This window comes from Hyperolius riggenbachi, chromosome 1 (genome assembly GCF_040937935.1).
Source record: "Hyperolius riggenbachi isolate aHypRig1 chromosome 1, aHypRig1.pri, whole genome shotgun sequence".
In the NCBI taxonomy this organism is placed as follows: domain Eukaryota; kingdom Metazoa; phylum Chordata; class Amphibia; order Anura; family Hyperoliidae; genus Hyperolius; species Hyperolius riggenbachi.
In genome coordinates, this window is record NC_090646.1 from 299,109,493 (window position 1) to 299,124,214 (window position 14,722).

Sequence of the window (14,722 nt, forward strand, 5' to 3'; positions counted from 1 at the left end):
GAGGACCATATTTCCTTCATCCTATTCACCCAATCCTGGAGTGCAGGAAAAGGTGTGGATGAAGAAGGGACAAAAGAAAATCTGGGAGACCGTCCAAAGACTACCTGAAATGGAGAGCATTTAGATGAAGCATTCAACAAGTTGTTATGGGAAAATTCTGCAAATGGAAGAAACTGCACCCAGTCTTCCTGGGACTCAGATGCATAACAACGCAAAAACTGCTCCAAGGACTGATTAACCCTTTCTGTCTGACCATCAGTCTGAGGATGAAATCCAGACGAAAAGGACATGGACATACCAATATGGGAACAGAAGCTTTTCCAAAAACGTGAAACAAACTGCACCCCTCTGTCAGAGACCACATTTTCAGGTATACCATGCCAACGGAAGATATTTTCGAGGAAGAGATCAGCCAACTCTTTAGCAGAAGGCAGTTTTTCTAACGGTACAAAATGTGCCATTTTGCTAAAACGGTCAACCACCACCCAAATAACCATTTTTCCACGGGAAGGTGGCAGAACCACTATAAAGTCCATGGAAATGTGTGTCCATGGAGAAGTGGGAACGGGCAAAGGTTGTAGAGTCCCAGCCGGGGAAATCCTGGGCACTTTACTCCTGGCACATGCGGAGCATGCTGCCACGAAGTCCTTGCAATCACTCCGAATGGAAGGCCACCAAAAATGACGTAGGAGTGGATCAGTAGTTCTGGCTACACCTGGGTGACCAGCTACCTTACTGCAATGTAGTTGTTCAAGTACAGATAGACGTAAATGCAGAGAGACAAACAGAAGCTCCGGAGGTTTGTCAGATGGAGCCTCTGCCTGAAACTGAGCAAGTGATTCCAGCAGATCAGCTGATAGTTCAGTCACGGAAATTACTACATGGTCAGACAAAATATTCGAGGGTGTAGCTAACTGAGATTCTTCAGGTTCAAAACACCTGGACAAAGCATCAGCTTTCACATTCTTATTTCCAGGTTTATACATAATTACAAATTTAAAACGTGAAAATAAGAGAGCCCACCGAGCCTGCCTGGGATTCAGTCTCTTGGCTCCTTCAATATATTCAAGGTGCTTATGGTCTGTGTAGAGGGTAATGGTATATTCTGCCCCTTCCAACCAATGCCTCCATTCCTCAAATGCCATCTTGACTGCCAGCAACTCTCTATTGCCAATGTCATAGTTGCGTTCAGCAGAGGAAAACTTCCATAAAAAGAAGGCTCAGGGATTTAGGCGTTCAGGTTGACCAGCGTACTGAGACAAAACAGCACCTACGCCTATTTCTGAGGCGTCAACCTCTACAACAAAAGGGCGGAGTACATCGGCATATTTCAGAATAGGAGCCGAACAAAAAGCTTATTTGAGAGTCTGAAATGCCAGAGAAGCTTTTGAGGACCAAGTGGAGGGGTTAGCACCCTTCTTGGTCATGTCAGTCAGAGGAGCTACTATGGACGAAAAGTTGCGAATGAACTTGCGATAGTAGTTCGCAAAACCCGAAAACCTCTGAAGAGGTTTAAGACCACAGGGTTGGGGCCATTCCAGAACTGCTGCAACTTTTTTCTGATCCATAGATAGTCCCGAATCGGAAATAATGTATCCTAGAAAGGGAATCTCTTTAACCTCAAAGACACATTTCTCCAATTTGGCATAAAGAGAATTCTCCCTAAGTTTTTGCAGAACATATCTCACATGCTGGCGATGTATATGCAGGGACTCAGAGAAAATGAGAATATCGTCAAGATAGACAATGACAAATCTACCGAGCACATCCCTGAATATCTCATTCACAAAGTCCTGGAATACAGCCGGTGCATTACATAACCCAAAGGACATGACTTAAATACTCATAGTGACCGTCCTGAGTATTAAAGGCGGTCTTCCACTCGTCCCCCTGTCTGATCCTGATTAGATTATAGGCCCCTCTCAGATCTAACTTAGAGAAGATGTGTGCTCCAGCAACTTGGGAAAACAAATCCTCTATGAAAGGTAACGGGTATCTGTTTTTTACAGTGATGTTATTCAAACCCCTATAATCTATACAAGGTCTGAGACCACCATCCTTTTTCTGGACAAAAAAGAAGCCTGCTCCTGCCGGAGAGCTAGAGGGACGGATGAAGCCCTTCTCCAAATTCTCCTTGATATACTCTTTCAGTGCCTTTTTCTCAAGACCAGACAGAGGGTAAAATATGACCCCTAGGAGGCATAGTACCGGGTCGTAAATCTATGGGGCAATCGAAAGAGCGATGAGGAGGAAGTTTATCTGCTGATTGAGGAGAAAATACATCAGAATATTGTTCATATTGCGTAGGTACACCTTCTACAGTTAAATTGACAGAACGTAATGGCATGTTTTGCAGACAATTTTTCGGACAAAAAGAGGACCAGGACGTGAGTTGTCCTGTACTCCAATCAAACTGGAGAAAATGTTTTTGTAGCCACGAGAGGCCTAAAACAACAGAGCATGAGGACATTTTGAGTACATAAAATTGTATCTCCTTGACATGGAACAGACCAATACGGCAAGAGAGCAGTGCCGTTTGGGAGAGTGGTTGTCTCTCCTGTAGAGGAGAATCATCAATTCCTGTGACATACAATTTTCTCTCCATGGGTATTAAAAGAATGCCCCAATCACAAACAAGACTGAAATCGATGAAGTTCCCTGCTGCTCCAGAGTCTACAAAGGCTTGTGAGGAAAACTCAGAATCCTTCATTAAGACGTAATGCAGTGGGGGTGTCTCGGCACCCTGTGGAGAAAAATTATAGGAGACAAAAACGGGAGCCCAATAGTGCAGTATGTCGATGTAAAAATGGATAATACAATTGAAAAATTACTACTCACAAAGGGGGGTTGCAGAGGGCAACCGACCATATGAAGCAGATGGAGATCATAAACCAGACTCCACTCGGGGTAGTCCCAGCCGGGACCTGGATGTGGTCGCTCTCCTTGGAAAAAATAGGGACAGTCGTCCACTGTGGTCTGTCGCCACCCCTAAGACACTACGTGTGTGGGGGTAAACTAAGCACAGTAGGAGTAAAAGAGGCGCCCTAGTTGAATAAAAGCGTCTAAAAACCGCTTAAAAATGAAAGTATGAGGTGGCTTACCTCAATGACGAAATCCTTGTATATCACAAAAGATTTTTATTTAGCACAGGCAACGCGTTTCGCGGATCTCAGCCCGCTTAATCAGGCCAATAAAATGTGCCTACAATAGTAAAAGCTCCTCAATATAACAGTATAGACCACGCTATCTAATTACACTAAAATCTAACCCTGAGAGTGATTGCACTGTTATGATACGATTGCATAACGCACAAATGTTTATTGTTGTATTATTACATAGCGTGGTCTATACTGTTATATTGAGCTAAAAACATGTTTGCTAGTAGCCGTGACTACAGCTAGGCGCATAGGGGAAATACAAGCCTTAAAGAGAAACTCCGACCAAAAATTAAACTTTATCTTAATCAGTAGCTGATATCCCCTTTTATGAGAAATCTATTCCTTTTCACAAACAGACCATCAGGGGGCGCTGTATGACTGATATTGTGGTGAAACCCCTCTCACAAGAAACCCCTCCCACAAGAAAAGTTTGAACTTTTGGCAGATTCCTGTCTGTGAACCTTGTTGCATTGTGGAAAGTAGCTGTTACAGCTGTTTCCAACTGCCAGAAACCATGCAGCAGCTACATCACCTGCCAACAGTAAAATGTTCACTGGAGTTCCTCTTTAAGCATAAAGCCACCATTCATGTCTATCCAACCGGATACAATCACATTTAAGTTACCTCCCAATTTTTCTACAAAAGTTGTCACAGACTTCCGCAGTGAACAGGAAATCTTAATCCCTTCTTTTTGTCCGAATCCTTCTAACTGAAAAGAGGAAAAGTTCAGTTCCCTGGATGTCAGGAAAATGATTTTGTTTTATTTAGATAAAACTGCAGAATATAGAAAGGAGGATAATTTATTTGTTCAGTTTCAGGGTGCTCGTAAAGGGTTAAGAGCGTCCAAGAGTACTTTAAGTCACTGGTTAAAGTTATGTATAAGCAAAGCTTATGAAATAGCAGGTAAGCCAGCCCTTGTTAATGTCAAAGCACACTCCACTAGGGCTGTCTCCTCTTCCTGGGCAGAAAGAAATTCTGCCTCAATACTCCAAATTTGTAAGGCTGCCACATGGTCCTCTTATGATACTTTCATAAAGCACTACCGTTTGGATTTACAGAGTCACCAAGACTTTGGGTTTGGTCGTAAAGTATTGTCGGTAGTAATCCCGCCCTAAGAGAGGTAATATTCTAACTCTCCCGGTTCACACCCTGAGTAGAGGTGAGCAGAAGCCAATAATTACACTCACCGGTAATTGGTTTTCTGCGTTGCCTCTACGAAGGGTGAACCTACCCACCCAAATCTAAAGGTAAGTCTCCTACTGAATCAAGGTAATAGTCAATGCACTGAGGATAGGTAGGAGGATGTGGCTATTTAATTGTATCTTGTGCTTCCTGTCCCCTAAGCAGGCGGGGCAATCTCCCGGTTCACACACTTCGTAGAGGCAACGCAGAAAACCAATTACCGGTGAGTGTAATTATTGGCTTTCACACAATTGCAGACACTTACCGTATATGCTTTCTGCCACCTCATATAAACATACTGTCAAGATCCTTCTGTAGTATGTCACATAATGTGTTACTGTCTGCAGATATAGCAATACTACTTTACCATCCATTAGGTCACCACTTCAATACCGCAGATTATTTCCCCTTAAAAACCAGAGCAATTATCACATATCACGCTTCTCCTATTCATTTGCCAATAACTTTTACTACTTGGCATACCAAAATGATCTATGTATTGTGTTTTTCGACACATATTAGGCTTTTTTTTGTGGTACTTTTTACTAAGAATTTTTATTTTATTTTATATGCATTTTAAAGGGAATAAGAAGAAAAAAATCCTTATTTCTCAGTTTGGATTTAAAATAAAATGTGCTCTGGTTATTACATCATTTAAATTATGTTCCTAGTCCAATGTATGGTGACAATATTTTATGTGGAAATAAAGGTGTATTTTTTTTTTGTTTATGTATACTATATCAATAATTACAAGCCCTAATTTCTATTTGACATGTAATAGTGGTTTAGCTTGCACACATAGTATTTAAGTGAGTTGGTTGTTTAGTTGGTTGGCGTGTATATGTACTTGTCGTGTAAACAACTTGTTGTGCTGCTGGTTGTGCATTAAGTTGGACATGTGTATGTGCCCTAAGTCATTTAGTAGTCATTAAGCAATTTATCTCATGCAGTAAGCTAAACTTAGAGACAGGATTTTAAGTCTCAGAGGGGTGCAAATGATAACCACTCTAGAGCATGTGAGAAATGATCACCCGGAGTGTTATTAGAGACTGCAGTGTAAAGTGGAGGATTCTGAGCCGTCTGCTTAATTTTTTGTATTTTATGCAGAGGTTGACTTTGTATTGAGAAAAATACTCACCGTAGACATGGGGGGGGGGGATAACTTAGAGGAACTCCAGTGAAAATAATGTAATAAAAAGTGCTTCATTTTTACAATAATTATGTATACATGATTTAGTCAGTGTTTGCCCATTGTAAAATCTTTAAAATCCCTGATTTACATTCTGACATTTATTACATGGTGACATTTTTACTGTTGGCAGGTGATGTGGCTGCTGCATGCTTTTTTGGCAGTTGGAAACAGCTGTAAATAGCTATTTCCCACAATGCAACAAGGTTCATAGACAGGAAACTGCCAGGAGTACCACGGTCCTCAGAGCTTCTTGTGGGAGGTGTTTCGCCACAATATCAGTCATACAGCGCCCCCTGATGGTCTGTTTGTGAAAATGAATAGATTTCTCATGTAAAAGGGGGTATCGGCTACTGTTTGGGATGAAGTTTGATTCTTGGTCGGAGTTTATTTTTAAGAACTGGAGAGATATGATGACACTCACTGTGAAAAGTTATCACTACACCTTAATAAAGAAAACCTCTTTAGTGAATGAACACTTAAAAGACCAATCGATTTGCGGTGATACGTTTTCACTTGCCTTATCATTAGCATGATCTTAGTGAATTGTGGCCTATGTCCCAAAAAGCTTTACTCTCTAATGCTTGGGTACAAACGATGCTATTTCCAGTCGGATCGATGGGAATCGGAAGATTTCCATCATGTCTCCTCTGCTGCTGCAAGATGCAATCTTTTTTTTTTTTTTTTTTTTTTTTGTACAATATTTACAAATGTATGTAGTAGAAGGGTAAACTGAGTGAATATACTTTGAATGGATATTTTAGGTAATCCCTCATATTATGTAGATATGGCAAGATTGTACAAAAAAATTGTATTATTATTGGGCACCTTAAATTTGGTTCAACAAGGGAGTAGAGTAGGGTTGGTCAGTAAGACACAAATAATTCAAAGTGGATGTAGGATTATGAAAATGTATGTAGCTTGAAGATAGACCAGTTGTATTCTCCACCGGCATCTTCCCCTCCGTATTCAAATAGGCCACTGTGCTTCTTCTGCTAAAGAAACCTTCACTTGACCCTGCTCTGCCATCCAACTACTGCCCAATCTCTCTCCTCCCTTTTGCCTCGAATATTCTTGAACGCCTGGCCCACCAACGCCTGACCAACTTCTTCAATTCCAACTCCCTTCACGATCCTCTGCAATCTGGTTTTCGCACAGCCCATTCTACAGAAACAGCCCTCACCAAAGTGTTCAATGGCCTTGCCAAAGGTAAATACTCCATCCTGCTACTCCTGGACCTCTCCTCGGCATTTGACACTGTTGACCACTCCCTGCTCCTCCACCACCACTCCCTGCAGTTAATGGGCATTCAGGACCTAGCCTTAGCCTGGATCTCCTCCTACCTCTCCAACCGCTCCTTCACAACATTTTTCAATGGCTCCTCATCCACTCCTACACCCCTCTCAGTTGGTAGGACCACTACTGTTCTCACTCTATACTGCCTTAATTGGCAAAATCATCTCCTCCATGGGTTTCAATTACCACCTGTATGCCGATGACACCCAGATATACCTCTGCACCCCAGATCTCTCCTCCTCTACCATGACCTCACATCCATTTCCTCCTGGATGGCCGCCAGGTACCTGAAGCTTAATTTGGACAAGACTGAGCTTCTAATATTCCCACCCCGCACAGCTGCACCCCTCCCAGATCTGCACATCATTATCGAAAATACTACCATCCGCCCTACCTCCCAAGCCCGCTGTCTAGGCGTTACCCTGGACTCTGAACTTTCTTTTACACCCCACATCCAAGGTGTTGCCAGATCTTGCAACTTCCACCTCCGCAACATCTCCAAGATCCGCTCCTACCTGTCCCCTGACACCACTAAACTCCTTATCGCCCTTGTCATCTCCCACCTAGACTACTGCAATTCTCTTTTGTCTGGCCTCCCCTCTAACCGTACTGCCCCACTTCAATTGGTAATGAATGCGGAAGCCAGACTGATGCATTCTTCTCATCGCAGCGCCTCTACAACTCCGCTCTGTAAAGCCCTTCACTGGCTCCCCATCAGCTTTAGGGTCAATTTCAAAATCCTGTTCTTGGCCTACAAATCCGTAAACAAGACCTGCCCGACCTACATCTCTGATCTGGTCCACATGCACATACCAGCCCTCCCCCTCCGATCCTCCAATGACCTGCACCTAGTCGCACCAGGCATATCTCAGTCACATGAAGGATTGCAGGACTTCGCCCCTACTCTCTGGAACTCGCTCCCACCAGCCATCAGACTCGCCCCCACCTTTAATACCTTCAAACAAGCTCTCAAGACTCACCTTTTCATGCTTGCATACCCCCCTACACCAGCACCATAATATGTTTTGTTAGACACCCTCTCAACAGATGCACCTATTGTCTCCACCCCCAACCTTTACATTGTAAGCCTTTGGCAGGGCCCTCCTCCCTAGTGTTTCCAGCTTGATTATGCAATCTTACTGACAATCGCCCCTCTTGTGGAATAGAACAGTCTCTATTTTGACCTATGACACTGTATTGTTATCAAATCATTTGCATGATCTTGTTTTGTTGTGAGTTTCCTGTAGGTTCTACCTTGTATGTTAACCCATTTATCAATTGTGCAGCGCTGCGTTATATGTTGGCGCTTTATAAATATAATAATAATTCGAACTTGGTGAGTTTTGATTAATCTATTTTCAAGCTGCATAATTTTGCATACAGAATTTACATATTCATTCATCGACTCCAAATTATTGGACTATATTTTGATTGTGCGATCCAAAATGGGTAGCATTAACCATAAGTGTATCATGCAAATTATATGATTGATTAAATGGAAGGTTTTTTATCAATTATTCATGTATATTGAATCTTATGTCCAAAATAGGACTATGTTTCTATTTGCCTGTTGCAGCCAGGATGCCAAGCAAGGTATAACAATCTTTTCAAGCAGTAGCGCACCACTATAATGCAGGGACTCTAGTGCTCAAGAGACAGCTAAATGGGTGATTTCACTTATGTTTGTAAAGGGTGATATTTTTTTGTGTGAGGTCTAATTGCACCGTTGTTTTCTTGATGCATAATCCCCAAAAGCAAAAAGAGGCACTTCGGCGCCGTGTAGCACCTTTTATCGCTGCAGCTATAGCTATAGTCTGTGCTAGGGCTGAATGATCTATTGTTTGTAGACCGAAATCATGATTTAGGACAAGACAATCACGTGATCGTCAAAGCTGCATTTTTTAACCTCCTCCCCCCTGCAGCGGTTCCCCCCACCCCTCACAGCAATAGCGGGGGCCGGGGCTCACCATGCCTCTCTCCCGAGCAGATCGCGCCACCAGCTCCGGTCTCTTCTGTCCACACTACCAGAGTGCATGGCTTGATAACGTCATCAAGCTGTGCCCCAGTACTGTAGACAGAGTACCGGAACTGGTTGTGCAATCTGAGTGGGTCAGAGGCACGGTGAGTGACAGCTCTGGCTGCCTGCTATTGCTGCAGAGGTAGGGAGAAAGCAGGGGAACCTCTGTGGGGGGAGGGGGGGTCCTGTACTGTGGCACCTATACTGGCTAACCTGTACTGGGGCATCTGTACCCGCAGGTACTGGCTAACCTGTACTGTGGCACTTATACTGGCTAATCTGTACTGTGGCACCTATAGCTGCCTAACCTGTACTGTGGCACCTATAGCTAGTTAACCTGTACTGTGGCAACTATGGCTGACAAACCTTTACTGGGGCACCTATAGCTTGCTAACCTTTACTGGGGCACCCATACTTGGCTACCTATACTGGAGGCACTCACACTCTCCATCGGTGTGCAGATCCATTGTTGTGTATTGAAAATCGTGAATCGAAATCACAATTAGAAAAATGGCAATTCAGTCTTTTCCTAAAATCGTTCAGCCCTAGTCTGCACCCGCGTGGCTGTAATTCAGGTGCCGGTGATAGACGGACTGCAAATTACATGTCTTCTCCACACCTCCTCCAGCAACCTCTAATGAACACTTTTTCTGTTTATATTTTGCATGGTAGGTAGGGGAAAATAAGCGGGCACCAGGGGAGGACAGACTGAGAAAGATGCTTGTCATAATGTGCAGTGGGGTCACCAGTGGTGCAGATTGAGAGTGAGCATGTTCTGCTGCGCATGCTGTTTGTATTTTACAGGGGTTGTACTAATTGCTGAAGAAGTGGCAAGGGCAATGGGGACCACAATGGAGTGGTTACAGTGGTAACTAGTGTTTTGGTTGGTGATAGGTCCCCTCTGTTTATGAATACCGTATATATTAGAGTATAAGCTGACCCCCCCAACTTTTACTTTAAAACCCAGGAAAAAATGAGTGACTCAAGTATAAGCCGAGGGTAGGAATTGCCCTCGTGGACTGGTAATTGCGATATAAGAACCATGTAGCACTCTGCATAGAGGGACAGAAAGACACAGAGGGCTGCACACAAATATGCACATTCTATAGGCGGTGCAGCGGCACACAGCCATGTAAATCTCGCTCTGTAAGGGTCCTTTTACACTTAATCAGTTGCTCTCAGTTAAAACGGAAAGAAAACAGATTTTCAAAGTAAGTTCTATGTTTTCCTATGGCACCTTTCACACTTAACGCGTTTTAACTGAAATCTTCTTCCCAATGCACTGCTATGGAAAAACCGTGTACCAACGCACACTAACGCATACGAACGCATACCAACTGATTAAGTGTAAAAGGGCCCTTAGGAGAACAAGACAGGGCAATAAGACAACACCGCTCTGCGCATGGGGGGGGGGGGGCACAGCCATCACAGCTCAGCTGTATTAGCTATATTGCAGTGGCTGGTGAACTGGTAGGGGGTCAGCAACTGACTCAAGTATAAGCCGAGGCCCCCACTTTTGAGACTTTTTTTTTTGGGGGGGGGGTCTTTAAAACCAGCTTATACTCGAGTATATACAGTATTTTTTAAGATCGAGAAGGTTGAGGCCTGTGAGATTTTTATTCCTAATTAGGGTTTTAAAAGACAAAATGTGGCGTTCTACCCCAAGCAAACTGTGATATTATTCTGATCTGTATTTCAAGATCACCATTTGCAATATTAAATGTTAACTTTAAAGCAACTCTGAATGGCTGACATTCAAACAAAAGCAGTAAGCAACATTACTTACCTGATATTTTTCAAAATTATCTTCAGGTAAGGCCCAGCAGATCACATTACTTCATATCCTTAACTTGGTCTACATGAGGCACAATTCTCAACCCTAGGTTCCTGAATTGTCCCCAATTCCTGCTGCGCTCCTACTTGTCCTTTAAGTATGGTAATAGTCCTGATACTTGCATATGCATAAACTCACAATGGCATATCCTTTAAACTTTTCCACCCTTTCACCATTGGGATGAGTTGCCTCGGAGTGCTGTGCAGAGGGGTATAGCCAAGCCTTCACCAACCTTCACTCTGAAACTCTGACACACACACACACACACACACACCTACACACACACACACCTACACACCTACACACACACACACACCTACACACACACACACACCTACACACACACCTACACACACACACCTTATATAAGAGGGGTGGCAGTGAATATGGTAAGAGGCTGGAGAGAGCTTAATATACAGCCCTGTTATATAGGACTGTGAGGTCTATGTCACTTAGCCTGACTTTTTGCTGTGAATGTAGTTTATTAAGAACAGACGTACTATGCCATTATAGTTTTACCATTGCAGAATTGCTTCCAGGAGTAAGAGCCATGGTTGCAAAAGTAACCAAAAGTGTGAATACCACTATATTCTGAAAGAGTGCATAATCTGGTGAGGGTTTCTGTGTGTGTGTGTGTGGGGGGGGGGGGGGGGGGTCACAGAGTTTCGGAGTGAAGGTTGGTGGAGGCTAGGCTATACCCCTTACTACAGCATTCCTAGGCAACTCATGCCTATGGTGGAAGGGTGGAAAAGTTTAAACGATATTATGTCATAGTGAGTTTATGCATATGCAGGTATTGGGACTATTACCATACGTGAAGGACAAGCAGGAGCACAACAGGAATTGGAGACAATTCAGGAAACTATGTTGCACTTTAGTGAAACTGTTGCGAATACATAAGGAGTATCAAGGAGACGCCATGCAATTGATCTGGACACTTTAGTTAGCCCTATACAGAATTCTCAACCCTAATGTCATACTGCAGCCTCTGCACCAATGTTGAATTCAAATATGCTTCAATCATGAGTCTTAAAGGGGAACTGAAGTAAGAGGTATACAGAGGCTGACATCTTTATTTCCTTTTAACCAATACCAGTTGCCTGGCAGCCCTGCTGGTCTATTTATCTGCAGTAGTATCTGAATAACACCAGAAACAAGCATGCAGCTAGTCTTGTCAGATCTGACTTGTCAGATCTGACTTTAAAGTCTGAACACCTGATCTGCTGCATGCTTGTTCAGGGGCTATGGCTAATAGTATTAGAGGCAGAGGATCAGCAGGGCTGCCAGGTAACTGGTATTGCTTAAAAGGAAATAAACATGGCAGCCTCCGTATACCTCTCTCTTCAGTTGTCAGTTGGAAGCAGATTACTTTCTTGTCATAGAGGAATGACTGTTCTTATTAATATTATCCTACTTTCCTTTTTTTTTCAGCGTTGCTCTAAAACACTGCATATTCTAGACATATGGAGAAGTGGTCAGGGTGTGCTCTCTCTTCACTGTTTCCAGAGCACAATCCCTGTAGAGGCTTATACAAGAGAAGCTTGCATGGTAGATGCAATTGGTAAGTTATTCGAGCACTTTCTTTCACTACATACCCCTGACAAAGCCCCACCTTTGTGCAAAATAAGTAGGGTCACTTTTGGGTGTTTGTTTTATTTATATTTATGTGCTAGGGCTGCCACTAGTCCTTATAGATTATGTAGTGGAACCAGTGTTTGATATTTAGAACTGCCAGGGTAATAGCACATTTTATTTGCATGTACGGTGCATATATCTAGGTCAGTCTGTGATGCTTGTAATTATAACTTTTATTAGTAAAAATAAAATATAGATATATTTTAACTACTCCTACTAAGCATATAGTATTTAACTACTCATAGTTTTTCTAAGTTATCTGAAGAATGCTTGTGTTGTGAGATGGTGAAGGGGGGGCGGGGGGGGGGGGGGCGGTAACCATGATCATTTCAAGGCAAGGGAACACGACTAATTGCAGGAGCAATAAGCATTGATTTTGCTGCTGTCCCCACTGTCCCCTTATTTAGAGCTATTTAGTGCTGACATATTTTGCAGAGCTTTGCAGGTATATAGTGTTGTCATTAGCTGACCCTCAGAGGGGCTCGCAATCTAATCCTTGCCATGGTCATATGTCCATCATAGTCTAGGGCCAATTTAAATAGTGGTGGTAAAAAAATAAAAAAAGTGAATACTTACCTAAGGAGATGGAAGCTTTAGGATCTTCCATAGGCTTCACTCTCAAATTGCTGTAACCTATCGTCCCCCAGGTCCAGCCAGTCTTTTCTTAGACAATTTCTCAGCAAGGTTTCCCTTCTTCCTGTCTGATCATAACTTACTCAAATTCTCTCTCCTTCCATCCCAACACACTCTCTCTCATTCAAACCACACATTGACAAACTATCCTCTTGTCGCCGGCCTCCACCTAAAAAAAACATCTCCCACATCTGCCCTTTTCTCACACAGTATACTACCAAACTACTTGTGCATGCTCTGATTATCTCATGTCTAGACTACTGCAACTTACTGCTGTGTTGCCCGCCCGCTAACCATGTGACTCTGCTACAGTCCATCATAAACTCTGCTTCACGACTCATCCACCTCTCCTCCTGCTTCTCCAGCCCTATCCCACTCTGTCAGTCTGTTCACTGGCTGCCAATTACACAAAGGATACAATTCAAAAGCCTGACGCTTGCCTGCAAAGCACTTTACAATCTAGCTCATTCATATCTAAATAAACTTTATTTCTGAATACCATCCTACACGCATTCTCCGCTCTACTAACCATTTTCTCCTGTCACCTGGTCACCTCTTCTCATTCTCACCTACAAAACTTCTCTCCATCCCCTCTCCTCTGAAACATTATCCCTCAACACATCTGCTACACACCCACACTTACCCTTTTTAGGCGCAACCTGAAATCTCACCTCTTCAGGCAAGCATACTGTCTTTTAGTACACCCTGGCATCTGGCCGACCACTTAAAGGACCACTATTGCGAAAAAAGTAAGCAGTTAAAATCTGACAGAACCGACAGGTTTTGGGCCAGTCCATCTCCTCATAGGGGATTCTCAGGATTTTCTTTGTTTTCAGCAGCATTTCCTGAACAGCAGTTTAACTGCCAAACTAGTAAGATACCAGCCAGCCTCACTACTCACTTGCACACTATTTTGTCAGTTAGACTTTGCAACTGCTGTTCAGGAAATGCTGTTGAAAAGAAAGGAAACCCTGAGAATCCCCCATGAAGAGATGGACTGGCCCAAAACCTGTCGGTCCTGTTAGATTTTAACTGCCTACTTTTTTCACGATAGTGGTCCTTTAAGGCCCCATTTACACTTAATCAGTTGGTGCACGTTTTTTTTTTTTCTTCACCATAGCAGTGCATTGTGGAAAAGATTTCAGTTAAAGGGATACTGTAGGGGGGTCGGGGGAAAATGAGTTGAACTTACCCGGGGCTTCTAATGGTCCCCCGCAGACATCCTGTGCCCACGCAGCCACTCCCCAATGCTCCGGCCCCGCCTCCGGTTCACTTCTGGAATTTCAGACTTTAAAGTCAGAAAACCACTGCGCCTGCGTTGCCGTGACCTCGATCCCGCTGATGTCACCAAGAGTGCTCAGCGCAGGCCCAGTATGGTCTGTGTCTGCGCAGTACACTCCTGGTGACATCAGCGGGAGTGAGGACACGGTAACGCAGGCGCAGTGGTTTTCTGACTTTAAAGTCAGAAATTCCAGAAGTGAACTGGAGGCGGGGCCGGAGTATTGGGGAGTGGCTGCGCCAACACAGGATGTCTGCGGGGGACCATTAGAAGCCCCGGGTAAGTTCAACTCATTTTTCCCCCGACCCCCCTACAGTATCCCTTTAAACACGTTAAGTGTGAACTGGGCCATAGGAAAACATGGGCATTACTTTGAAAATCAGTTGTCCTTTCAGTTATAACTGAGAGCAACTGATTAAAAATGTGGCTTTACCATCTCTCACAGTTTCTCTTCACCTATTGCACTATCCTTTACCCCTTAACCCTTTAGAATGTAGGG

General features: G+C 43.5%; 1 protein-coding gene across 4 annotated transcripts in view; it reads left to right on the plus strand.

Annotated features, from left to right (window-relative positions):
- ANKLE1 (ankyrin repeat and LEM domain containing 1) overlaps positions 1-14,722 on the plus strand; it is a 204,319-nt gene that overhangs the window by 159,713 nt on the left and 29,884 nt on the right. For 2 of the 4 annotated variants that reach the window (XM_068233770.1, XM_068233772.1), the window contains 2 exons: positions 4,506-4,563; positions 12,108-12,170. In XM_068233770.1, the coding sequence (XP_068089871.1) occupies positions 4,506-4,538 (33 nt within the window). In that variant the 3' untranslated portion in view covers positions 4,539-4,563; positions 12,108-12,170. Of the gene's footprint in view, positions 1-4,505; positions 4,564-12,107; positions 12,238-14,722 lie in introns of those variants that run through there. The other 2 variants (XM_068233769.1, XM_068233771.1) reach the window with 1 other exon arrangement.